Raw genomic sequence first — 26,659 nt, forward strand, 5'->3', positions numbered from 1 at the left:
TTACCATCTGAGCCACTAGGGGAACCAATACAATGTAAATGCTACATCAGTTCAGTTCAGTTCAGTCGCTCAGTGTCTGACTCTTTGTGACCCCATGGACTGCGGCAGCCAGCAGCCAGGTCTCCCTGTCCATCACCAATTCCCAGAGTTTACTCAAACTCATGTCCATTGAGTCGGTGATGCCATCCAACCATCTCATCCTCTGTCGTCCCCTTCTCTTTCAGCCTTCAATCTTTCCTAGCATCAGGGTCTTCACATCAGGTGGACAAAATGTCATGTAAATAGTCATAAATACAATGTAAATACTATCTAATAGTTGCTGGTGCAAGTTTTGTTTTATGAAACTTTCTGGAATTTTTTTTTCCCCCAAACAGTTTCAATCTGACGTTGGCGGAAACTCTGGATGCAGAACCCAGAATACAGAAGGCCAACTGTCTCCACTTCTGGATGGATAGCGACCCCATGAATCACAGCACGCCAGGCCTCCCTGTTCATCACCAACTCCCGGAGTCTACTCAAACTCATGTGCATGGAGTAGGTGATGCCATCCAGCCATCTCACCCTCTGTCATCCCCTTCTCTTCCTGCCCCCAATCCCTCCCAGCATCAGGGTCTTTTCCAATGAGTCAACTCTTCGCATGAGGTGGCCAAAGTATTAGAGTTTTAGCTTCAACTGAAGCTGAATCAGCTTCAGTTCTTCCAATGAACACCCAGGACTGATCTCCTTTAGGATGGACTGGTTGGTTACTGTAAGTATTATACTAATTTGCATATTAACCAGTCTTCCAAATAGTTTCCCAGGTTAAACATGTATGTATTTATTTACAAATGTATTCCTAAATGAATGAAATATTAACAATACATTTTCTGACTTGTTTGTGGTTATTATCTTCATTAATAAATATTAATGTTAATTTGAGCTAACTAGAATGGCTGGAGGCCATTTATTCCATCCTCTTACACAACCTCAGGGGAGATATGGTCCAAGCACTGAAGAACTCACGGGACCAATGTGCAAAATAGAAAATGGATCTATTACTTGTGATGATAACTGACATATACTCTGAATGGTCCCATGAGTAAGGCCAACACAATCTCTCTTTGTAAATGTAACTTATTTGGAAAGCCAAACATAATCAGAAAGGATCTCAGTGAGCTGAATTTCAAGGGAGTTTGTAAGCACTGGGCTGAAATGTGTTGAAAGTGCAAGAGTTAGTCATTCAATCTGACTCTTTGCGATCCCATGGACTCTAGCCAGTCAGACTCCTCCTTCCATGGTTTCTCCAGGCAAGAATACTGGAATAGGTTGTCACTTTCTACTCCAGGGGACCTTCCTGATCCAGGGACTGAACCCATGAATCTTGCATCTCCTGCATTGGCAGGTGGATTCTTTACCACTGGCGGCATCTGGGAAGCTCCCTTCATCATGAAAGGTCCACCAAAATTTAAACACAGCTAAGATGTTCGTCTGCCTTCCGGGTTCTCTTATACCATTGCCTTTTGATGATATGAACTGACTTAAGAAACCTGGAAGATCCTATTTCTCCTCTGGACCTTCTCCAGCTTGTCAGGGTTTCCCGTAACATGAACACCTCCAAAAGTGAATACAACCATTTGGATTGAGCTGGCAAATGAAGAATATAGGAGTGATATTATTATTTCTCCAGTCCCCTTCAACACATTCCCTGGTGGCTTAGATGGTAAAGAATCCTCCTGCAATGCAGGAGAGCTGAGTTCAATCCCTGGGTTGGGAAGATACCCTGGAGAAGGGCATGGCAACCCCCCCTCCCAGTACTCTTGCCTAGAGAATCCCCATGGACAAAGAAGCCTAGCACGATACGGTCCATGGGGCCGCAGAGTTGGACATGACTGAGCAACTAAGCACAAATTTTATTAGAACATTTACAGTAACCCTATGTTACCTCTGATTCAAAGTTCCCCTAGGTCTTTCTCCTCTACCCTACACTTGAATATTTGACTTTTCGATTCAGTTAATCCAGACTGACATCATAACAAGCTCTCAAACCTCTCACTAATATGTATTATATTGAAGGCATCACCATAAATTCCCATCAGCTTCCAATCAAAAATCAGAATAAGGTGAACTGACCTCTTCGAAGTCAACATTTCTTTCCATAAGTGACTCAAAGCATCTGCTTAATTATCAATTAATGAAGTTGTATGGTGGTAAGGACATCAAACCCAACCACCCACAGTTTCTAGAATTCCTGTTATGCTTCATAGAGTATCTTACAATATATACATATCATCAAAAGAGACAAAGTTTGTCTCACAATATATACATAATGCACATTTTACTAAATCCTATTGAGACAGTTTTATTACTGAGGTGATATGTCTTTAATATTTAACAGCAGAATTTAGGAATTAGTATAGTATCACCTTTCCTATCTTCCACCATGGTAACCTCCTATCATCACATGAAATATTTTCATGAATAATTTAAATAATTCCTGGCAAAACCTTTATGCACTTAAAGGAATCTGTGTCAAAACATACAGATTTGTCTAAAAACCTCATTCTAAAAGAATGTCTTCTCTTTATACCAGATTCATCTTTTAGATGGGAAAAAAAGGCCACTGTGCCTTTGACTTATTATGATTTAATCTGCGTATTATCTCCATGACAATGTTGGATAAAAATCATTAAAAATTCCTGAAACACAGATACATAGAGCATTATAAATACTGAAGAAAATCTGGCCAAGTGTAGATATACTCTTGTGTAATCACAATATTCCTCTCACTTCAAATTCATCTAATCTGCAAGCAGACACTTAATAAATGTCTGTTTTTTATTAATGTTATGTCATATTTTCCTCTCACTTAAATAATATAATCTACCTTTCTCTGTAGCAGAAAAAACAAACTCACAGCTTTATCTTTGAAATGAATGAGGTTTATGATATTTTGAAAATGATGTGCAATTTCTTTTTCATTATCTAGAAATGGCAAGAGAGATGCCAGGGTTAGGGATAAAGAAGCCAAGCTACAAAAATGAAATAGGATATGGTTAAGAGCATCAGCTTGCCAGGAAACACTCAGATGTCAAACAAACGAGCTAGAAAACAAAAAGTGTGGAAGCAATAAAACAAGCGAGGCAGATCGTCAGAAAAGAGCAAAACATCTAGGACAATGGTGCTCAAATTTCAGAGTTAAGAAGACACACCTGATGGGACTATTAACATTTCTAGGTTCCCTGGCACTGTCCCCAGAGAGAGTACATCTGGGTAAGTCCCGGACCATTCAGTAGATTCTGATGCATTGTGGTGTTCCGTCAACACTTGAAGTAACACCGCTTTGGAAGCCTGAGTTCAGGCACTCAAGTGCATAGGACAGCAACTCTGCTGACACGGGGATGAAGGTGAGCATAGGGCCTGCTCTATGAGCCTCTTGGTGAGCAGTAGTCCCAACTGCTTCCCAGAGCCCAGGACAGAAGAGGAGTTTATCATATGTTCTACGGTCACAGTTACACCTATGCTATGGTTCATCATCACTGAATATTTATTTAAATCTGCATAATGTTATTTTGGGGCTTCCCTCATAGCTCACTCGGTAAAGAATCTACCTGTAATGCAGGAGACCCCAGTTCGATCCCTGGGTTGGGAAGATCCCCTAAAGAAGGAACTAGCAACCCACTCCAGTATTCTTGCCTGGAGAATCCCATGGACAGAGGAGACTGGCAGGCCACTGTCTATGGGGTCGCAAGAGTCAGACATGACAGTCACTAAACCACCACCAATGTTATTTTGGGCTTCCTGTGGCGCTAGTGGTAAAGAACCTGCCGGCCAATATAGGAGATATAAGAGATGTGGGTTTGACCCCTGGATAGGGAATATCCCCCTGGAGGAGGGCATGGCAACCCACTCCAGTATTCTTGCCTGGAGAATCCCATGGACAAAGGAGCCTGATGGGCTACAGCCCATGGGGTCCAAAGAGTCAGACACAACTCAGTGACTAAGCTATATTGTCCTCATTTTTAAAAATCTGTGTAATGGGGGTTATAGTACTTCAGTAAACTGTTAAAAGAGACCAAGATTGCCCACAATGGAATATCAGCTTTTCTCCCAAAGGAAGTTGGCTGATGGACAATTAAGGGCCCCTGCCCTCCCTTGAGCAAATTTACCCAAGTAAGATTATTGGAATCTTGGATTTTGATCTTGAATCTTGAATGGAGCAACATAAGAATGGAAAAATTATTAGAATTTATCCCTGATACTGGGAAAGACTGAGGGCAAGAGAAGGGGCGACACAGGATGAAGTGGTTGGATGGCATCGCTGCTTCAATGGACATGAGTTTGAGCAAACTCTGGGAGATGGTGAAGGACAGAAGTCTGGCGTCTTGCAGTCCATGGGGTCACAAAGAGTCATACACAACTGAGCAACTGAACAACAAACAATCCATTCTAGCTAGGGCACTGATGAGACCGTCAAAGAGCTTCAACTGACAAGACAGCCTTTCGAGCTTGAGAAGGAAGCTCTTCTATTGATTTCATGAACTATTCAATATCTTTTAAATTAAGTTTCCTTTCATTTCTGTTGCTTGGGACCATTTAACTTAAGTAAGATAACCCTTTTAGTAGTTAGGTGCATAGATTAGACAAATGAAGGGGATTTCTTAAGGGTAAAATCTAACGACTGAACCAAAGCTTTAAAACACTACCTCTCTTATCTGCAGAGCATTTTATAGTGTTTAAAGTACTATTCACTTATCTCATTGACCCCTGTAATAACCTAAACTGTATGTTGAAGAAATCTGGTGCTTTATCCACAAACTAAAGGTTAGAGTCCAGACTGGAAACCAAATCTACTCGAAAGCCAGGTTTTTTTATTATGTCATATCACTTGAGAACAATAAATCTCCATTGTTTGTTTACTTAAATTCAACATAGAAGAATGTAATGACAATTTAATGGTACAAAACACTGGAGAGACAAGTTAAATCTGAGATTTTAGTGCCCTCCATTTGATGAATGGGGAAATAAGACCCTGAATATTTAAGGGATCTACTTGAAATATAACAATAATCCACCAAAAGTAGAAATAATGCATATATGGTAAACCAGATTAAGATTCCATTGAAGAGAACTTTAGTTACTGGAGCAAGAGTGTCATCTCTAAGATAGTCTGCATGGTCTGTAGGAGCTCCTGGAAGGACTCAGAGAGCTGCTGCTGTTGCTGTTCAGTCGTTCAGTTGTACCCGACTCTTTGCGACCCCATGGACTGCAGCATGCCAGGCTTCCCTGTCCTCCACTCTCCCGGAGTTTGTTCAAACTCCTGGCCATTAAGTCAGTGATGCCTTCCAACAATCTCATCCTCTGTCATCCCCTTCTCCTCCTGCCCTCAATCTCTCCCAGCATCGGGCTCTTTCCTAATAAGTAGGCTCTTCGCATCAGGTGACCAAAGTATTGGCGCTTCACCTTCAGCATCAGTCCTTCCAATGAAAAGTCAGGGCTGATTTCCTTTAGGATTGACAGCTTTGACCTCTGTGCTGTCCAAAGGACTCTCAAGAGTCTTCTCCAGCACCACAGTTCAAAAGCATCAATTGTTCGGTGCTCAGCCTTCCTTATAGTCCAACATAAGCTGTTACTCAACATTAGCTCAAGGCTCCTAATGTCCAAAATTCTTGAAGGAACTCTCTGTTTTGTAACTGTCATGCCATCAGTCATCTGTTCTTGGTCTTGTCTCAGCCCCATGAGAGTCACTCTGAATACACATAAAGCTGTCTGTAAGCTGAGCAAAAATCCCTGTTAGCAACTCAAAGAAAGCCCTAAGCATTCTGACTCCCTTACCAGGGCCTGAATTCATCCTCCATGACCATGTCCCTTTGTTTTCTGTGCCTCTGGAGTCTCACCAGATCGCAGTTTCTCTTTAACTTCTCAGAAGGGACAAGGCCTGAATACTGTAAAGCTTCCCCCATGCTCTCAAAGTGGTGAACTAAGGCATGCAATCAGGTACTTGTTACAAGTTTCCAACCAACTGGCTGGGCCCTGCTCCAGACAGCATCCCCTCTAAAGTCCTAAAACTCTCAAATCACTGTTTGGCTGTGTCTGAGGCAATCATTTTCAAATCTGACTCAAGGAGACTTCATCGTGCCACTCTTTTTGGAACCTGACACTCATCTTCTCTGCCCTGTACCTGGAACTGTGGTCACATCAGATTTGCTCCCACCAGCTTCCTCTGTCCCCCGCTTCCATTTGTCTCTCCCACGCCAAGTTCTATAAACCTACCAAAGCGGGTGAGGCTGGGACAGCCACTGTTAAGGCTACAAAGGACATAGTATGGACCACACAGCCTTATTCCTTTGAGTAGTTAACTGGTCCTGAACAGTGCAAGAAATAGCAACACTTTTAAAGGAATCTCTCATTTCTGAAGGAACCCCAATTTTTAGGATGCACAGGAAGAAGAAACAAAATTATGACAGATTCCATTTCCCGAGAGAACTGAAAAGAGTCTTATGAAGGTTTTATTTTGGTCAAAGTCCTGGCAGAAGTCACTGACAAATCCTGCAGTTTAAAGCAAGTTTGGTGTTTCTTCCAATGTTTGAGTGACAACAGAATGGCAAAGCAAACTTTCCTTCATTTTTCTCAACCCAGCAGGACAACTGTTTTCAAGAAAGGAATTATCATCATGAATCAGCTGTAAAATACACAACCATTTAAACTGGTTGAAATAAGTAGCATTCATGCTGAAATCAGAGTGATCCTGAATACTTGAAATGAAAGAATATAGACAAGGAGGAAGAGAAGTCAGATCCCAGTTAGCATTTTAAAAGATTCACGGTGAAGAATAGACAAACAGGAGCATTCCCCGGGATCAGAGTTTGAGGTTTCTTTGCAAATATGAAAGGATATAGGTTAGGTCTAAATGGAAACCAACAAATTGAAGATAAAAAACAAATTAGTTAATTATAAAGCCCTAAAGATAAAAATAACCCCCTTGGATTTGTGTGATAATATTGGGTTGCAAACATTTTAGATCTTCTTACACTTTAAAAATATTATCTCAATTGCTTACTTTATAACAATAAGAAATAATCCTAGTTGAAAGCTCTTGATCATCTAAATTAAGTCAATTTAAAGAAAAAAATTTGAGTTTATTCTTTTGTTGTTGTTGTTGTTGAGTTGCTAAGTTGTGTGCAACTCTTTTGCAACCCCAAGAACTGTAGCCCACCAGGCTCCTCTGACCATGGAATTCACCAGGCAAGAATACTGGAGTGGGTAGCCATTCCCTTCTCTGGGGGATCTTCCCAAACCAGGGATCAAACCTGCGTCTCCTATGTCTCCTGCATTGGCAGGCAGATTCTTACCACTGAACGACGAGGAAAGCCCAGTTTATCATAGTTTATTATATTGCTAAAGTAATACATGGGCTCTCTTTGGTGGCTCAGATGGTAAAGAATCCACCTGCAATGCAGGAGACCCACATTTGATCCCTGAGTAGTAAAGATCCCCTGGAGAAAGAAACGGTTATCCACTCCAGTATTCTTGCATGGAAAATCCCATGAACAGAGGAGCCTGGTGGGCTATAGTCCATGAGGTCGCAAAGAGTCAGACAGGACTGAGTGACTAAGCACACAAAGTAATACAGAGCTCCAACTGCATGAACTAACTGACAATCAAAACTACTACAGTGTTACATATTACTACATTTACTACACATTACAGATTCTGAATATTACCCTTCATTGGCTTTTTTGTCATTTCAAAAAAATCTTTCTTTAGTGAATCATGAAATCATAAAATTTTTCATCTTGAATGGACCTTAAAAATCATGTCACAGCCAGTTCCTTCATCTTTGAAATGAAGAAATTAAAATTTAGAGAGACAAAATAGAATGAAAATCACCATGAAATACCTAGTTTAGAGTCTGAAAATAATAATGTCAGAGCACAGGTTTGGAATCTTTCTCTCTCCAGGACTCGGGCTATGGTTATGGACAACTAACCAAAGTTAAGACTGGAAAAAGGATTATCACACTGCACAAATACTGAGCTATCGAAGTTTATGATATACACCATTGTGACTGGCTCTATTGCAAAGCTTTCAGGTTGAAGTTAAGTCAATTAACCACCCCTTTAAAGATATTTAAAAAGAATAATGACAGCACTTTTTGGAAATAGTTAGAGCCCTCTACCATTGTCTAGAAAAAGGACCATTTATGGTTCCATCCAATGCCAGCAATACTACGCACAGCATAAGACATAACAAAACTATTTTAAGATCAATTGTTGAGTCCGATGACTGTACCTCCCAGCCTTCAATATGAGACTGCCACTCCTCTAAAACTTCCAACTTTTCCATCTGTCTCTTGGCCTCGTTGATGTTGGAACAGACGGCTTTCATGGCTTGGAGAGCTTCCACGACTGCTGCATAGTCACTGTGTTTCCTTGGAGTCCGCTTAAGCAACTCCTGTTTATACACAAAAAACAAATCGCCCTTTGATCTTCAGCTTTCTGGGACAGCAGGTTCAGACTGACCAGGAAATGAAAACTGCAAGGATCGTGAGAGCCACTTTCAGAAGTGACATCACAAACTCCACCAAGATCAAGATCAAAAAAATACAATGAATAAGTGTCACCACCTGCATACACCACAGTCACTTTAACTTTTCCCTTAAAATGATGTTGCTTTTAAAAACTAAATTAGATATCTCCTTTCAAACTATCAAATATCTCACCTACAGCATGTAATTTTTTAATATGATTTTTATGTTTGACTTGTGCTTCAAAATGAGGACATATGTTGATTTCATTTCTCTAGGGTTTAAAAGAATGGTAAATCATCAAAGGAATATGTCCTATAATTTACAAAATAATTTAACTCCCTTACTTTCTAACACTTCTTGAGAAACTATAGAAAAGTTTCATAAATAAAACAAACTTTTTTCAATGTCTTATATTCTAGTAAAACAAGTAATTTATAAATTCCACAATATTCCATCATTAAAGGAGCACTTTATGTCGTTTTTGCCAACAACTTAGTTGTTTCTCTCTCGGTTTATTCTCTACAATGAATTCTATACACCCTTCAATAGATTTTTCCTTTTAATTTTTTCTTTTTATTTTTTTTCCGTTCAGGATATCAGAACTAGAGTAATCTTTAATCTTATAAAAGGTCTTATTTAGAAGCACAAAATTAAACATCTTCACCCACTGTCTAGACAGCTGTGACCACATTGCTTTTTAATTAGTCATTTGTTTCCTTACGACAGTTGCCATCATCATGTAACTAACACAATTAGAGAAATCCGGAGGCAAATCTTGAAGAGAATTTTCTAAATTCTTAACACAGTGGGAAAATATGCAGTTGTTATGCTCTCTTGATGTTCTTTATTGTTGAAAATTCTGCCATCAACTTTGACCCCGCATTCAAAATATTCACACTCTGTTTGATAGAACCAGCACCAAAAGGATCCACATTACATCACTGCCAAGGTCAGGTTTAAAAAATTATGCTGGATCACAAATCCATAAAAGAGAGATGCAGGCTTCTCCAGAAACCCTCAAGTGTAGAGTTACTTGTAAATTATGTGAAGTGGTGAAGGCAGTCTATGGGCTATGTTCGGGGGCTCCCATGGGCCTGTGCCAAGTGGGTATCTCTGGAGTTGAGACATGAATTTAGATTCCGTGAGACAGCAAAAGAAATGACCAGTAATAATCTGTCAGTTACTGGCTATGAACCCTGTGGTGGTTAGCCAACCCAATAATTTCAAGTTCTACAAATAAGACCAAAGTATCTTTTGTTTAAAACACTGCCTAATCCCATAATGTTTTCTAATGAATAAATAAAACCATCCCAAATTAAACAGAATACCAGCTCAGGTTTTCAGTTGATGGTACAATGGAGAAAAATATCAATACCAATATATCTACTGCACAAGTAGTTTTTTCCTGTTTCTCTGTGAAGATAATTTTTCAAAAAGCAAAAAGATGTCATTTCTCCACAACTTGAAGAGGCTCTGAATTGACGTTTCTTCCTAAAGCAAGGATATGTCCATGTTCCTATCTCTGAGGTCACCTGAGGTCATCTTTGATCAGAAATGAGTTGATTTAGAACAACCACCTGACTTGATATATTTCTTTTAATATCACCATCCCTTCTGATTCTTAAAACAAATTCTCGGGATTCCAAAACCAGGAATAGGAATAAGAGGAGTGATGAGAATGCATGCAAATTTGTCACCAAATTAGAGGTCTGAAGAGACTACCAGAAAGATGGGAGTCACATTTGCATCAACCCTGTCTACTCCCTGAAGACTGTGGACATCCCTGTGCTAGCTTCTCTCTATATGAGCTAACCAAGCAATTTAAACTTGTTTTCTTTTAATAAGAAATCCTTTTCAAAGAAAATTTTCATTGAAATCTAATGTATGCAACTGACAAAAACTATAATGAAAAAAATGTATTTTTAGTTCAAATTCATAACATCTATTTCTCAAAAAGTAAATCAATTAAGAATACCAGATAGTGTGTCCATAGCATTTCTGAGTTTGTTTTTTAATTTAGATACTAAGAAGTAGTTAATATATTAAAATAAATTAGAATCAAATACACATGAGTAATAACGGCTAACATTTATGGAGTGCATACTACGCTAAATGATTTGTATAAAATAGCTTAATCAGTTATTAGGTACTCCTTTAGTATATGAATACATTTACACATTCTTTTAGGTATTTATTATAATTTCATATCACTGTCATTATTTCAGTTTCATATATGAAACCCATGCCTTTAAGAGGTTAGATTATAGTCTCACTAATGCAGCTAGTAAGCAGAAGGCATAGGACTTGAACTCAGAAATCAAATCCTCAACCACTACCAACAACTGACTATTCAGATGTCACATTTCCAAAAAAAAATCCTTTCCAGAATTGCTATTCTAATCTATTCATATATCCTTATATTATGAGCAATATTTAGTACATTACAATGTTTTCCATAATAAAACTTTTGATCATTTGTAATGAGGCCATGGACCTATGATCATAGGCATTTCTTGTCTTCCAGAGGCAGAGTTTCCTTATAACTGTCTTTCCATGTTCTATCATTTATCATCCCATGTAACCCACTACATTACCTGTAATAATGACTGAAAAACCACGCTCTGAGATTATGTAACTTAGCCTTAACTTCATTAGCATCAAGAAGTCACCAATGGTTGGGGAAAGGAAAAAAATACACCAACGGCAGGTTTACTGAAGATAAAATAAAGTGCTATATAAACTGGCCATAATGTACTTAATGGGATTTATCTTGAAACTAATGTGTTTATACTAAAGGTAACTCAAACAAGTATTTTTTTATGAAGAGCACAAAATGTCTGTATTCCCAGGACATTTGTTTCCTACTCTCTATATGTCAAATTAGTGACAAATAGCTATTTTTCCCCAATAACTGTATTTGTCTTTTCTTTAGAATGTCAGACTATTTAAAAGAAAATTTTTATTTTTAAAAAGAGCACCAGCAAAAATATACAGGTACAAGGGAAATGCAACAATGAAGAAAACACATAAAGTACCTTCAAAAGTAGAGGGTATTTGCATATTCTTTGTATTGGCGTTACCAAGTATCCTTCCAGAGGGACATCTGTGTTCTTCCGTCCTCCGAGCAGCATGCAGTTCTGGGGTGGAAATACAGACAACGAATTATATTTTTAAGCCTGATTATCTCATAAACTTGTCTGTTGAAAACTTCTGAAAGCATGTCTCTATATAACTCCTGTCTCTGAGAAATTCATGTGTGTGTACATGCTCAGTCATCTCTGACTCTTTGCGACCCCCTGGACTGTAATACCAGGCTCTTCTGTCCATGGGATTCTCTAGGCAAGAATACTGGAGTGGGTTGCCATACCCTCCTCCAGAGGATCTTCCCAACCATCTCCTGCGTTCCAGTCAGATTCTTTACCACTGAACAACTGGGGAAGCCTAAGAAAAGCACATTTACTTACAAATAAAATTTACAGGACAGAAAGGATATAATTTTGCATTTCAGATTAGAGACCAAAATGTGTTTTGAGTCTTTATCTTGAAAATGAATTCACATATATCCACCTGAGTATGAAGTCTGAGAAAGAAGACAGAAAGTGAAGGATGGAGGAATGAATTAATGGAGAGATGTTGAGTGGATGGATGGATAGATGGATGTACTGATGGATGGATGTGCTGACAGATGAATAAACAGATGCACACGTACATATACACATCATGCTTAGGGAGAGGTTGTGTAGTGATGCAGAAGATCAGGCTTGAAGATGACTGGGTTCTCCCCATGCCCAGCCATTGGCAAGTGATGCAACTTGGACCAATTTCAAGGTTCTAATTTTCCTCTCTGTTAAACAGGCCGGTTTTAATCAAGTGATCTCTAAGCCACTTTGAGCTGTAATACCTCACCAATGACACTGGCCAGCCAGTCTCAGAGAAGGAGGTCAGATATGATCTCCACAGAGGCAAGACGAAAGGAGAAAACTCAAAGCCAGCTGTCACACTGAAATGAAATGGAAAGTTTACTGAAAGTGACGGTCAAGAGAATCGATGCTGATAAAGACTTGATCCTCTTAAGCACTTTGTCTTTATTCTGTGTCTGAGCTGCAGTGACAATATAAAAAATTAAAAAAAAAACAATTTTAAAAACAATTGTTTTAATTTAAATTTTTTTTACAAACCTTTTTTGACTGTGCCACAAGACTCATGAGGTCTTAGTTCCCTGACCAGGGATTAAACCTGGGCCCTGGCAGTGAAAATGCCAATTCCTAACCACTGGACTTCCAGGGCATCCCCTAAAAAATAGTTTTGAAACTGGTGTCAAAACCTGTTTCTGCAGCACCTATCATGGTGACTGGTACAGAGAAAGCAGATAATAAATATTCAACAAAGAAAGAAAAGGGCCCCTCAAGCATCATACTGATAATTTAATAACCTGTATACCACTATCCTTTAAAATACAGTCTTACATTCAGCAAGAGGAGAAACTGAGTGCTGGGCAGGACAGGAGATAAAAAGAACAGCGATGGAAGCAGAACAATGCCACCACCACCTCCCCGCCTCCGCCCCCACTGCCCTGAGCAACTGAGTTCAGGTCCAATCTGTGCAACCAACTGGGCAAAACCAGCTCCATGACTTTCACTTCACCAGCAACCTTAGACAGAGCAGCAAGTAAGTGTCCCATTCAAACCTGTTCTTTGGGGGTTTCAACCCCTATTGCAATCAGGTCATCAAAATAACTCTTTCCACCTGTTATGGTACAATCTCCAGAGGAATCCTATGTATTAATAACATATCTACATACCATTCTACTTCCACGATGTTTCGGTGTTCCCATATTGAGTGAACACTCCTTATACATGCAGCCATCCCTGTACCTAGCCCTGGGATAAAGCACCCTAAGGAGCTCATGACTGTCTAACTTGCTACTGGGGCTTCCCAGGTGGCTCAGTGGTAAAGAATTAACTTGCTAATGAAGGAGATGCAAAAGACGTTTGTTCGATCTCTGGAGCAGGAAGATACCCTGGAGTAGGCAATGGCAACGTGCTCCAGTATTTTTTCTGGAGAATTCCATGGACAGGGGAGCCTGGTGGGCTACAGTCCATGGGGCCACAGAGAGTCAGACACAACTGAGTGATTAAGTAGCAGCAACCTGCTTTTATTTTCTTATCCATTAGTACTACATAGACTACAAACTCCATAACAGCTGAGGCTGGTTGTCATTGTATTTCTTTTTAAAATTTTTATTGAAGTTTTACAATGTTTACAATGTTGTGTTAGTTCCTGCTGTATAGCAAAGTGAATCCATTATACATATACACAGATCCACTCTTTTTCAGATTCTTTTCCCATATAGGTCATTACAGAGAACTGAGTGGAGTTCCCTGAGCTGTAGAGTAAGTCCTTATTAGACTGGCTTTTGAGAGTCACCTCTCTACCTATGTAGACAGAAAATATATTTCCTAAATAAGCTCCCAGAGAGTCCGACAATCCTAAAAACTTACTCAGGTTATGGCATATGCAAGTACCCAAAATTATAACATCATCATCCCATATCTATAAACCCTTAATATTTTCCAAAGGGTGATTGCTATTATACCTATTAAATGAGTAAGGAAAATGACACCAGAGATGTAATGAATTTCCTAAAGTCATCCAGATAATTAGTGTCCACTTGGTGCCGAGGCAAGAACTATCAAAGCCAGGGTCTTCCTACCAGCAGGATCTGGTACTTGGGAAATGTAGCAGAGGCCCGGCTCTGCTGAGAACAGAGTGCCCTGAGGGGGACAGCAGAGTTCTGAGACTTCAGAGGGAGCCCCATTAGTCCAAAAGTGCAGGAACTTCCTCTGGCCATGCCAGAGAAGAGATCAGTAAATTCTCTTCCCCCAAACAACTGATGCATGTGTGCATGCTAAATCATTTCAGTCATGCCCAACTCTTTGCAACCCTATGGACCGTAGCCCTCCAGGCCCCTATGTCCATGGGATTCTCCAGGCAAGAATACTGGATTGGGTTGCCATGCCCTCCTCCAGGGGATCTTCCCGACCCAGAGATCAAACTATCTCCTGTGTCTCCTGCATTGCAGGAGGATTCTTTTGAGCAACCAGGGAAGCCCAAAACAACTGTTATACTTAACTAAATTTTTTTTTTTGGGGGGGAACAACAATTTCAGGACTCTGGAAATCAACTAAAGTCAACAAATTGAGAAATGTTTATTCACGAAAAACTGCTGAACTTCAGGTAAGAACAGAGGACTTGGTGGCATTCTTGCCTGGGCTCTTCCCTTTCTTCCCCCTCTTCCTCCCCGACCAGAATCATCCTCAGCTCATCCTGCGTGGTGGCCCTGTCACAGGAGCACTGGCCCTGCAAACCAGCTATCAGAGGGGACTGCAGAGGGCAAAAATCCCACACCCAGGAGTGTTGGCAATGTAGCACGCTGCCTAAGAAAAATGGGAATGCTCACAACTTTGCTAGCCTGAGACTTCGGTCCTGCTTGGGGCAAACGTCAGACTGTCTACGTGCAGAGAAGAAGTGAGATGATGGCCCCTTAAGAAGAAAAACCCAGGTCTGAGTTGGAAACTGCCTGCTCTGTGAAAGTGTCTCCCCACACTCCCACACAGATCCAGAAATCAGATGGATCATGATGTCCAATTTACCTCTGACAAATTCCCAACTGACCACTAAGTTAAAAAGTCAGAGGAATGACCCCTAAAGGAAAGACTAAGTTATAAAAAAAAAAAAACTGATTGAAGACGGCAGCAGTAGCTGCGTATACAAAAGACAAAGATTCTCAAATTAAATCCAGGCAAGTTACTAAAAACAAAACAAACAAAAAAATAATAACCAGCCTCAGGCAAATAAGACTTCCTAAGTTAAGAAGCATATTGTATTCCCTAGAGAAATTATATAAAAAAAGAAAAGACCTGAACATAAACTCACTGTTTCAGCAATTCTACTCTAAGTATTTACCCAAGAGAATGAAAATGTATATCCACACACTGACTTGTACATGAATATTCATAATGGTATTCTTTAGAACTGCCCAAACTGGACATATCCTGACTTTACTAAGAAATCTTTCTCTCCAAAATGACTTCAAGGATCTTCAAGGCCCACCATTACCACAGTCAATTGTTGACCCATTATTCATAAACTGGCAAATGGATAAACAAAACACAATGGAATATTATTCAACAATAACAATGAATGGAGTATGGATACATGCTATAACAAGGATGAACCTCAAAATCATTTTAGTCAGCAAAAGAAGCCAGGCATTAAAAGATTGTATTGTATTGTATTCCATTTATATGAAATCTCCAGAAAAGGCAAACCTAGAGAGATGGACGGAGAAGGCAATGGCAAGCCACTCCAGTACTCTTGCCTAGAAAATCCCATGGATGGAGGAGCCTGGTGGGCTGCAGTCCGTGGGGTCGCTAAGGGTCGGACACGACTGAGCGACTTCACTTTCACTTTTCACTTTCACACACTGGAGAAGGAAATGGCAACCCGCTCCGGTGTTCTTGCCTGGAGAATCCCAGGGACGGGGGAGCCTGGTGGGCTTCCGTCTGTGGGGTCACACAGAGTCGGACACGACTGAAGTGACTTAGCAGCAGCAGCAGCAGAGAGAGGGAGAGCAAATCGGTGATTGCCTGGAGCTAACAGTGGCAGTGGGAATGAGTTGTAAATAGGCATTTTATTTTTCATTTTAAATGAGCTGATCCAGGCTCTAAAACCGGATGGTGGAGATGGCCTCTCCATTCCACAGCTTGCTAAATATCACTGAATTCTATTTACAGTGAGGTTTAAACTGGCAATTATGATGTTTAAGTAACTGCCAAAATATGCATTTATTTGTACTATCCTAAAGAAATTAAACACAGATTTTTCTCTTTTTATGAACAGTGAATAAAGAATATATGTAGGAGAAAGGTCAGTCTTGAAAATTCTTTTCTACCATCCCCATGAAGTGTTTCCTTCCTGTCACTGCCCTACATAGAGCTCTCTAAGCAGCAGTAAATGAAACTCTAGAGACTGGAGGGATATAAAAGCAATGGTGAACTCTGGCATAAATGTCTTCTCTCTCTAAGAACCTGTGGTCTCATAACTCATCGACCAGGAGAGGGCATGGCAGTGTTTCTCCACGAACAAACTTCTCCCAACTCTCACTTCTTTTCATTTCACTCATTCATTTCATTTGCGTGTGTGTGTGTGTGATTTTAAGAGTATATATCAGATTGACCAAAAAGATCATTCAGGTTTTTCCATATAACAGAAAACACTTAATAAACTTTTCAGCCAACTCAATTTATTACTATATATATTTACTGAAGTACAGTTGATTTACAGTCTCATTTCTTATATTTCTCAAAGGACTCTCTAGCTTCCTAGCAGGGATATGTTAAAAACAGATGTCACACAAGCAGTTCTAACACTGCCCTGATGCTACTCCTTGGCTCTCAGTGGACCTATCAACAAATAACAGCATATGGTGACACATAAATGTATACTTACCAAAAGAAATGTCCGGATTGTTCTTATTTTGTTTAGTTCAAAGAGCAATTTCTGTGCCTTCTCATGATTACTACAATATTCATCATAGATGCGAAACTTGTCTTTCTGTAAATTCAAGAAAACATTAGAGTCATTTTATTAGCCATTTTGAAATATGAAGGGTGATGTTTATGAACAAACTTTATTAAGTGTTTACTACATTTCAAGAGCCATACTGTGTGTATATAGGAATATGTTTATTTTTTTCTGATCCATGAAGGGGATGGATCTAGGAAGGGGACACACGTATAGTCATTACAATCCAATATGATGTATACAATAGAAGGTAAATGAATCAAGTGGTAGCAGATTACAGACAAGAGAGCATTTAGCTTTACTGGGAGGGTTCAGTTACAGTTTTAGAAAAGATATCATATCCAGGCAAGAGCAGGGAGATGAATCTACAATTCCCCAGCAGGGAGAGGGAAGAATGTATTTTGGTGGAAGGAAAAGCATGTGTCAGATCATAGAGGAATAGGACATAGTACCCTGCAGGTCACATGCACCAATCTGGACAGTTTAAAAGATGTTACATCTGAAAGGTCATCTCAGAGAGAGATACTTGCTTGTATATAAAAGTTAAGAAGTGCAGATACTTTCAAATAGCTGTCATATTTATTATAATGGATTTACAAATCTTTGTAGCTCCGAAACACAAAACTAGGACCACTGGGTACAAACTGCAAAGGCCATGATGGGCGGCGACAGACAGATTCTGGATTAATATAGCGATTTTCCCAACAATTAGAGTTATCACTAAAAGTGATCACATAAAAGCAAGATGAACAATCTTCACAGGTGCTACAGAAAGGATACTTTCCTAAAAGGAGAAATGTCACACCACCCTGATCTCTAAGCTCTCTTCCATCTATAAGGTTTTCTACAAGTGACGATGATCAATACCTATCAAAGCGGTCCAAATAAAAGAGGAAGACACAGGAAAGGTAGTGATCAAAGAGTAGAAGAGAAGTGTGTCCTCTGAAATTTCCAAGACATGCATTTAGAAACACTGAGTGCTATTTTATACAGCCAGTAGAAAATTGATTGAATGACTTTATTTCAAGAGATGGTATGAACCAGAAGAAAACAAACTTCAGAAATAGTTTAGCTAAATTCATGGCTGACAGATTCATAGTGTGTTACTGAGGAAATGGATGTCAGAGAGCAAGATTCCCATGTGCAACCCAGGACTCAGTAACCCAGCAACCACTCCAGCTGGCAGGAGATCTGCATTCTTTCATGAAGGGGAACAATCTGGATTAAATGGACACAAACACACGTGACTTAGAGTTGTACCCAAGGAAAGTGTCATCTCCCTATACTCAAGGAGTCTCTCTTTTTCATAGAGTTATTTTTAAGGAATATTTTCTGATACTTAAAATAACATGCACAGAGTCTGCTCACTACATATATAGGTCTAGAAACTACACATCATTACTTTATAAAAGACTAACTAGAAATAAAAAATAAATGAAAATGGATTTCGATGACAAAATACTCATACACAATTTTTAAACAGAACACTAATCGTATAGCATTTTGATAAATAAATGGATTCCAATGGGTATTCTGAAAATTAGCAAAAGGAAAATGATAGAAATAGAAGCACTACTTTTCTTTTGTCAGTATGAAAGTCCTTTAGTTCTGAAAACAATTTTCACTATACAGGTGGCTTCTTACCTTGCAAATTGACTGCATAAGTAATTTCAGCTATCATGTGTAAAGAAGTGAAAACGATCATACAATCACAACATATAACTTGAAACAACCGAGTACTGACTGGCTTGTTCTTCTGCACTGCTCCGTACAAGCCTCTGAGAAAACCTCAGATGCAAGCATGTGCGTACCCTGAGGGACCAGGTCTGCTCACCTCCAGGTCTGTCAGAAGTCAATGAACAAGGGAACGTTTTGACTAATACAAGGCTCATTGCACCATTATAAGAGTGAGGATTTTCTGCCTCAGAAGAGAAATGCTCCATGTTTGAGAGAAACATAAAAATCCATTCATTATGAACAGCCTGAATATTCATTAGAATTCAAAGCTACAGCGGATGCGAAAAACTAACTCGTTGGGAAAAAAGAAAAGCCTGTTTATTCTGCACTGAATAAAATGGATGATGCGAGGCCCCCTCCCCATTTCTGGCTCTAAGTGGAAGATTTCACTGGCCTTAAAAGACCCCAAACATTTTTTTGGTGTCAGATTTTACTTCTAACGCTGAATTCCCACATACTACTCTGCCAAAAGGGAAACCTTAAGTGCTAGGGGGAAAAGCTTTTAAAATAAACAGAAATTGATCCTACAAAGTGAAGAAAGCAGGTTCCCACTTCTTGCTGAGCATTAGGTTCTGGATGTAAGCACTCTTCCACGACCTTTAAGAATTCTTTATGTACTGCAAGGATATCCTCAATGTTTGAGAACAGCATCTGTAAATAAATGTGTAAACGCAACAGTGAGGCAAGTTGGAAAAAAAATCCTATGGGAATATAGTATTTTCTCTCCACGTTGAGAATACTGGCGGAGAGCTGCCCTTTTCCACCCACCCGTCTGGCAGAGCACCCATTCTGTCTGAACGTCCGCTGCCCTCCCACACAATTCTGGGAACCACCAAAAACCTGATCCAGGTTCTCGGGACAATCCCAAATGACTGAATCCAAGCATGACAGTCCCATCCCACAAACAACAGTGGGCAGCAGGTAGAAAACCAGACTTGCTGGCCGGCTCTAGAGGAAGGGCTTCTCTGCCCGTAGAAGTTATTGCTATGAGAGTCAAAGTATTGTCATGTTCCTGTGAGTAACAGGAATCTTTTGTTTGCAACCAAAAGCACCCAAACTATTAATAAAATACTCCATGGTAAGGAGAACAGATAAGTTAGTACTCATTTCAATGGGAAATAGAAATGCCTATAAAATTCGTGGGGACTTTTTATTTTCAGTAAAATAACAGGGCAAGTTAGGATCCAAAATAAATATCAATGATTACTTGTACAGTTTAAGTGAGCAGTAACAACTATAGCGTGATTCTCATTTACTATCTTCCCCCCTCTTTTTTCCCCAAAACTCTTCATAATTTTCTTTTTCTATGGCTTAAAAGGAAATGCTCATACATTTGTGAGCTGAAGGTATTGTGCGGACATTTTCTGCACCAATGGACCATCCAAATCAGTTGCTCTTCAGGAGTCAGAGCCTGGAAGTCACAATGGCCCTCCTCCTGCCTTCCAGGCCCCTCCAGTAATCCTCTCACAAATGGTTCAGCTCCCTCCCCTCAAAGACTGGAAAGTTTATGGACTTGAGGTTATTTTTCTTCTTCCTTTCGAACGTACCAAGGTCTTGGCAAAAAAAAAAAAAAAGAAAAATCCCCGTCTTCTACACCATCCTCATAACCCTCCATTTCGTTTCCCAAATCCTATTTTCCTGTTTTCTCTCTGTCATCCACACAGGAGCCTGGCACAGAACTTATTCTGTGGCATTATACTTATACTTCCCTGGCATTCCTCTCCTTGATATTCTTTGGAACTCTGCATTCAAATGGATATATCTTTCCTTTTCTCCTTTGCCTTTAGTTTCTCTTCTTTTCTCAGCTGTTTGTAAGGCCTCCTCAAACAACCATTTTGCCTTTTTGCATATCTTTTTCTTGGGGATGGCCTTGATCACTGCCTCCTGTACAATGTCATGAAGCTCCATCCATAGTTCTTCAGGCACTCTGTCTAGCAGATCTAATCCCTTGAATCTGTTTGTCACTTCCACTGTATAATCGTTAGGGATTTGATTTAGGGCTTACCTGAAAGGTCTAGTGGTTATCCCTATTTTCTTCAATTTAAGTCTGAATTTGGCAATAAGGAGTTCATGATCTGAGCCACAGTCAGCTCCCGGTCTTTTTTTAGCTGACCGTATAGAGCTTCTCCATCTTTGGCTGCAAAGAATATAATCAATCTGATTTTCAGTATTGACCATCTGGTGATGTCCATGTGTAGAGTCTTCTCTTATGTTGTTGGAAGAAGGTGTTTGCTATGAACAGTGAGTTCTCTTGGCAAAACTCTATTAACCTTTGCCCTGCTTCATTTTGTACTCCAAGGCCAAATTTGCTGTTACTCCAGTTATCTCTTGACTTCCTACTTTTGCATCCCAGTCCCCTATAATGAAGAAGACATCTTTTCTGGGTGTTAGTGCTACAGGTCTTGTAGGTCTTCATAGAACCATTCAACTTCAGCTTCTTCAGCATTACTGGTCGAGGCATAGACTTGGATTACTGTGATATTGAATGCTTTGCCTTGGAAACGAACAGAGATCATTCTGTCATTTTTGAGACTACATCCAAGTACTGCATTTTGGACTCTTTTGTTAACTATGAGGGCTACTCCATTTCTTCTAAGGGATTCTTGCCCACAGTAGTAGATATAATGGTCATTTGAGTTAAACTCACCCATTCCAGTCCATTTTAGTTCACTGCTTCCTAAAATGTCGATGTTCACTCTTGCCATCTCCTGTTTGACCACTTCTAATTTATCTTGTTTCATGGACCTAACGTTTCAGGTTCCTAAGGAATATTGTTCTTTACAGCATCGGATTTTATTTCCATCACCAGTCACTTACACAACTGAGTGTTGTTTTTGCTTTGGCTCCATCTCTTCATTCTTTCTGGAGTTATTTCTCCACTGTTCCCAATATGTAGCATATTGGGCACCTAACAACCTGGGGAGTTCATCTTTCATTTTCCTATTTTTTTTGCCTTTTCATACTGTTCATGGGGTTCTCAAGGCAAGAATACTGAAGTGGTTTGCCATTCCCTTCTTCAGTGGACCACATTTTGTCAGAACTCACCACCATGACCCGTCCGTGTGGGGTGGCCCTACACAGCATGGCTCATAGTTTCATTGAGACAATACTTTGCCAGCAAAGGTCCATCTGGCAAAGCTACGGTTTTTCCAGTAGTCATGTATGGATGTGACAGTTGGCCCATAAAAAATGTTGAGCACTGAAGAACTGATGCTTTTGAACTGTGGTTGTTGAAGACTCTTGAGAGTCGCTTGGACTGCAAGGAGATCCAACCAGTCCATCCTAAAGGAGATCAGTCCTTGGTGTTCATTGGAAGGACTGATGATGAAGCTGAAACTCCAATACTTTGGCCACCTCATGCGAAGAACTGACTCATTAGAAAAGACCCTGATGTGGGGAGAGATTGAAGGCAGGAAGAGAAGGGGACGACAGAGGATGAAATGGCTGGATGGCTTCACCGACTCAACGGACATGAGTTTGAGTGAGCTCTGGGAGTTGGTGTTGGACAGGGAAGCCTGGCGTGCTATAGTCCATGGGGTGGCAAAGAGTCAGACACAACAGAGCAACTGAACTGAACTCCCTGGCATTCCAGTGGTTAACTCTTTGCCTTTCAATGCAGGGGGTGAGGGTTTGATTCCTGGTCAGGGAGCTAAGATCTCACATGATTAGTGGCCAAAAAACAAAAACATAAACCAGAAATGATACTGTAACAAATTCAATTAAGACTTAAAAAAAACAACTTATACTGGAACTGGAGAGAAGTGGACACGCCCTGAGGTCACATCCCACAGGTGACATTTTATCTGAGGGGACCATGTGCTGGGGTCAAGGGCCAGCTGCACCTTCTCACCTTCACAGTTTCTTCTGTTACATTTTTGTCAAGCTTCGACGCTGCGCACTGGTTCATCCGGTGCAAGAACGCCTGCAGGAAACAAGAAAAGATATTATGAAGACAATATGGGGTTAATCAAGTAACTGAGTGTTGATCCAAATAAATTATTTTTTTATAAGTATCCAGTAACTCTCAAGTGTAATAGTTCTGTTGTATCAATAAAAGACAGAAACCTTGTGCATTGTTTCTCCTACCTGGGGATTATATTTCCTTTACAGTTTAGGACAAAGCCAAAAGTGATTATGTGGATATGAATTAAACACATTTACCAAGATCTCAAAGTTCTGCAGTAAAATACTTAAGAGTCAAATGTTGCCTAAACATTTATGAAGCACAAAGGACCAAAATTTAGCCACAAGGGGACTTCTAATAAAAACAAAAGGGCCAGAAATTCTAAAGGGATCCCTTTAGAAGTGAGAGAGATTGAGGGAGTAAGGAAGGAAGGGAGAAAGAAAAAGCGACTTTCAAGAAGGAATGGAAAAATTTCCCATCCTTTCCTGCCCGCCCCGAGTTTTTGTATTTCTGGGATCAGGTTCAGAGCTCTCTAAAGCAAATAAGTTCATTAGTATTTCAAAGATCTAGACACTTCCTGGTGGTCATTAAGCCCCTAATGAAATAAGCTATTACTTTTACAAAGAAAAAAAAAAAAAAGGAGTTATTTATACTGGGCCTTAAAAAAGTTTAGAAGGAAAAAAATGACTTTCTATCCAGCAATCTGGTCTGGGTCCTCAAAACAAGGTCCATTAACTACCTAGAGACCAGGTGAGATCATTTCTTCCTTTATCTGTCCTAAGAGCTCCAGCCACTACCTGCCAAGTCAGGGCACACAGAAGCTGGAAGGAATCTGGAGATACTCCATCAAACAAATGAAAATTAACGTAAGAATGTCTGTAGTGTGCAAGGCTCCTCTGTCTATGGAATTTTACAGGCAAGAATACCGGAGTGGGTTACCATTCCCTTCTCCAGGGGATCTCTCCAACCCAAGGATCGAACCACATCTCCCACATTGACAGCAAACTCTTTACTGTCTGAGCCACCAGGGAAGTCCATATTTACAGAGATTTAAAAGATTAACAAAACACAGGATTGTTCATAATATTCCAGAATCACCCTCAAGACATTACTAATAACAATACAAAATGACACAGCACTTCTGAGGACAACTTAGTATAAATCTCAGATTTTTAAGTGGGCATTTCCTTTAACCCAGCAATTTTACCTCTTGGAATTAGCCTAAGAAAATTTTCAGACAAGGGGTTTCAATGTATTGATTACAGAAGCAAAAACAGGGGAAACAACTTAAAAGCTCACCATTAAGGGGGGTATTTAATATATTATGGTACATGCAAACTACAGAATACTGGGAAAAACTGTAATCATAAATGGAATGAGATGAAAAGTATATGTACATATTTCTGTCTATAATAGACGTCTGTAAAATATTGTTTGGTGAAAATACGACTAAGCATACTGGATGAACACATACATACACACTTTCACATATACATGTATGTGTGTATATATATACACGTATATATGTACACATGTATAATGTCAGTGTGCATTCATACAAGAAAAATATGTAGCACACACTAAAATGCAAACAGTGATCACTTCCAGGTGGTAGGAAAGTGACCTTTGTACACTTTCTTATTTTCAGAATATCTGGCTGTGTGCATGTTAGAACTTTTGTAGAACTTGTGTAAAGAGAAAAACAAAACTATCTAAAAGAAACAAAACAACTGAACTGCAGGATCTCACTCCTAGCTTTAGCGTCAGCACCATCTTGATTCCTGATTCAGTGGGTTCACGTTTCAGATTCCATAACTTCAAAGCCACATCAGTACTAACAGCCTCATCTGAATGTAAGAATTCAGCTGAATTAAATAAAATGAATAAGAAAGTATTGGATGTCACCGTAACTTTTTAGAAATTTGTAATACAATCTTTTGAAATACTATCTAAAGTTAGGTATAATTGGCAATGGAGAGAGATTTTCAAATCTTCTGGCTTTAATACCCATTTTAATTAGTGTTAATCCAATTTTCTATTTTAGTTTTTTTTTTTTAACAATACCTTTACCAAAAGGTATTGTTAAAATACCTTAGCTCTTCCCATTTAGTCTTAAAACAGCATGATGCTCTGACCACTGAGTTTACATTTCATATTGACCACATAGGAAACAGAACCTCTCGTGCAAGCAAAACTTAAACTTACCTCTACATTTATAAATCTTATCTTCATAAACTAAACTCGGTCACATTCTGAAACCAGCAAATTAAAGAAAGGAGCAGTGAAAATGAATCAAACTATGAGGCAAAAGGAAACATACAACCTAATAAAGTAAACTCTATCTTTATCTGACTTTTTATCTTCTTATTCTCCGTGACAATATGGAACTTTTTGTTTAACTGCATGTGAAAGAAAACCTGGAACTTCTTAGCATTTCTAACCAAGCATTTATGTTTCCCAAGAGCCTCATCTTATACAGCAGTGAAGGCAGAATTTAGATGCTTGCTTGAGAGGGCAAAATCATGAAAACTGACATTTTCTACAAAATGTGTAAGTCTTCCTTTCCGAAGATAAATGATGTGTTTTCAGAATCAAACTTTAATAACCAGAATCTACAGAGTCCTTTCAAACTTTGGTAACTTGAGGTATTTCATCATTCTCCTGTCAATCAAGGCAGTATTAATATTCTAGTCACAAAAATACATTAGAATTAGTATATTGTTTTATCTCTGTATTCATTCATTCTCAGCGATTCAGAATCTCATCGGAATTAGATCATCTTCAATCTGATACAAATAAAGGAAAATAAGGACCAGAAAATGGCTTTAATGCCAGTGGTCCTCAAACTTTTCATTGTGTATAAGACTTGAAGAATTTCAGAATGCCTCATCTTCTCTTCAGTTTGCTTCACATTGTTTTCCTCTCAACAAGAGTTTGGTAAAACTATATTAAATGCCATACATTAGTTATAGAAAGCTAAAGAAGTCACAAATTTGCTACTACATCATCAAAACAAGGAAGAAAACTCATTCAGATATAATAGGGAGATGCCAGCTTCATCCCTGTCTGTCCATATGGGCCACTACCAGCGCAAAAGTCAAGTCCACAATGAATTTTATCTCAGAATGCATTTGCTTATCTTATCATTTCAGTGTACTAAATTATAATCTTTCTCTTTTTTGTCTTTCTCCCTCTTTTCATCAGTAAGGCACACACAAATCACCCTCCAAAGTCACACAGATTTTTCACAGTTCACACTTTTAATTCCAGATACCTGGTGCCAATTTGAGTTTCATATCATATAAGCATTAAACCTTATTACTCCTATAAATATTCTGCATTCAGAATGATCTTAGCATTAACCTGTCACCTTGAAAATGTGGCCATTCAATATGAATAGAGATGTATAAATTTTACATATGAAGGTGAAAAGGGAAAATTTTAAGAACAGCTGTGCTACTGCGGGGAAAACGTATTCTCATTTCATGAAAATAGGTGGAAAAAATAAGACCAAATATTTTCCTTTACCTCTTTAACCTAAGATTACAACATCAAAAGTCTTTAGAAGATAGTGTTTTGTTTTGTCTTCCTAAAAAAAAGACAAACTTCTAAATAAATGAAAAGGACTTGTGACTTCCCTGGTGGTCCAGTGACTAAGACTCCACGATCCAAATACAGGGGCCCAGGTTAGATCACTGGTCAGGAAACTAGATTCCACATGCTGCAACTAAGATCTGACACAGCCAAGTAAATTTTCTTTTTTTTTTAAAAGAAAATAAAAAGGCTTGCCATTGGAGTTTGCTTTGAACTCCTGGTTGGCCGTGGCACCATTTAATTGGAACAGAGAAGTCAGAAGGGGGACTAGCTGTTGGAGTTGGAGAATCAGAGTTTGTTCTAGCCATGTTGAGTTTGAGATGCCTACTGGA

The 26,659-nt window shown here is 39.3% G+C and overlaps 1 protein-coding gene across 4 annotated transcripts in view; it reads right to left on the bottom strand.

Moving 5' to 3' along the window:
- PREX2 (phosphatidylinositol-3,4,5-trisphosphate dependent Rac exchange factor 2) overlaps positions 1-26,659 on the bottom strand; it is a 293,115-nt gene that overhangs the window by 200,587 nt on the left and 65,869 nt on the right. For 3 of the 4 annotated variants that reach the window (XR_008686780.2, XM_055432693.2, XM_055432690.2), the window contains exons 2-6: positions 22,680-22,751; positions 19,358-19,480; positions 17,018-17,122; positions 11,542-11,643; positions 8,269-8,430 (exon numbers count right to left, since the gene is read on the bottom strand). Coding sequence is in view for 3 of the 4 variants with exons in the window: in XM_055432693.2 (XP_055288668.2) it covers positions 8,269-8,430; positions 11,542-11,643; positions 17,018-17,122; positions 19,358-19,480; positions 22,680-22,751 (564 nt within the window). In the remaining variant the exon portion in view is untranslated. The remainder of the gene's footprint in view (positions 1-8,268; positions 8,431-11,541; positions 11,644-17,017; positions 17,123-19,357; positions 19,481-22,679; positions 22,752-26,659) is intronic. The other variant, XM_055432691.2, reaches the window with a different exon arrangement.

This window comes from Moschus berezovskii, chromosome 16, assembly GCF_049115385.1.
Source record: "Moschus berezovskii isolate FMDL1 chromosome 16, NW_MosBer_1.0, whole genome shotgun sequence".
Classification (NCBI taxonomy): Eukaryota; Metazoa; Chordata; class Mammalia; order Artiodactyla; family Moschidae; genus Moschus; species Moschus berezovskii.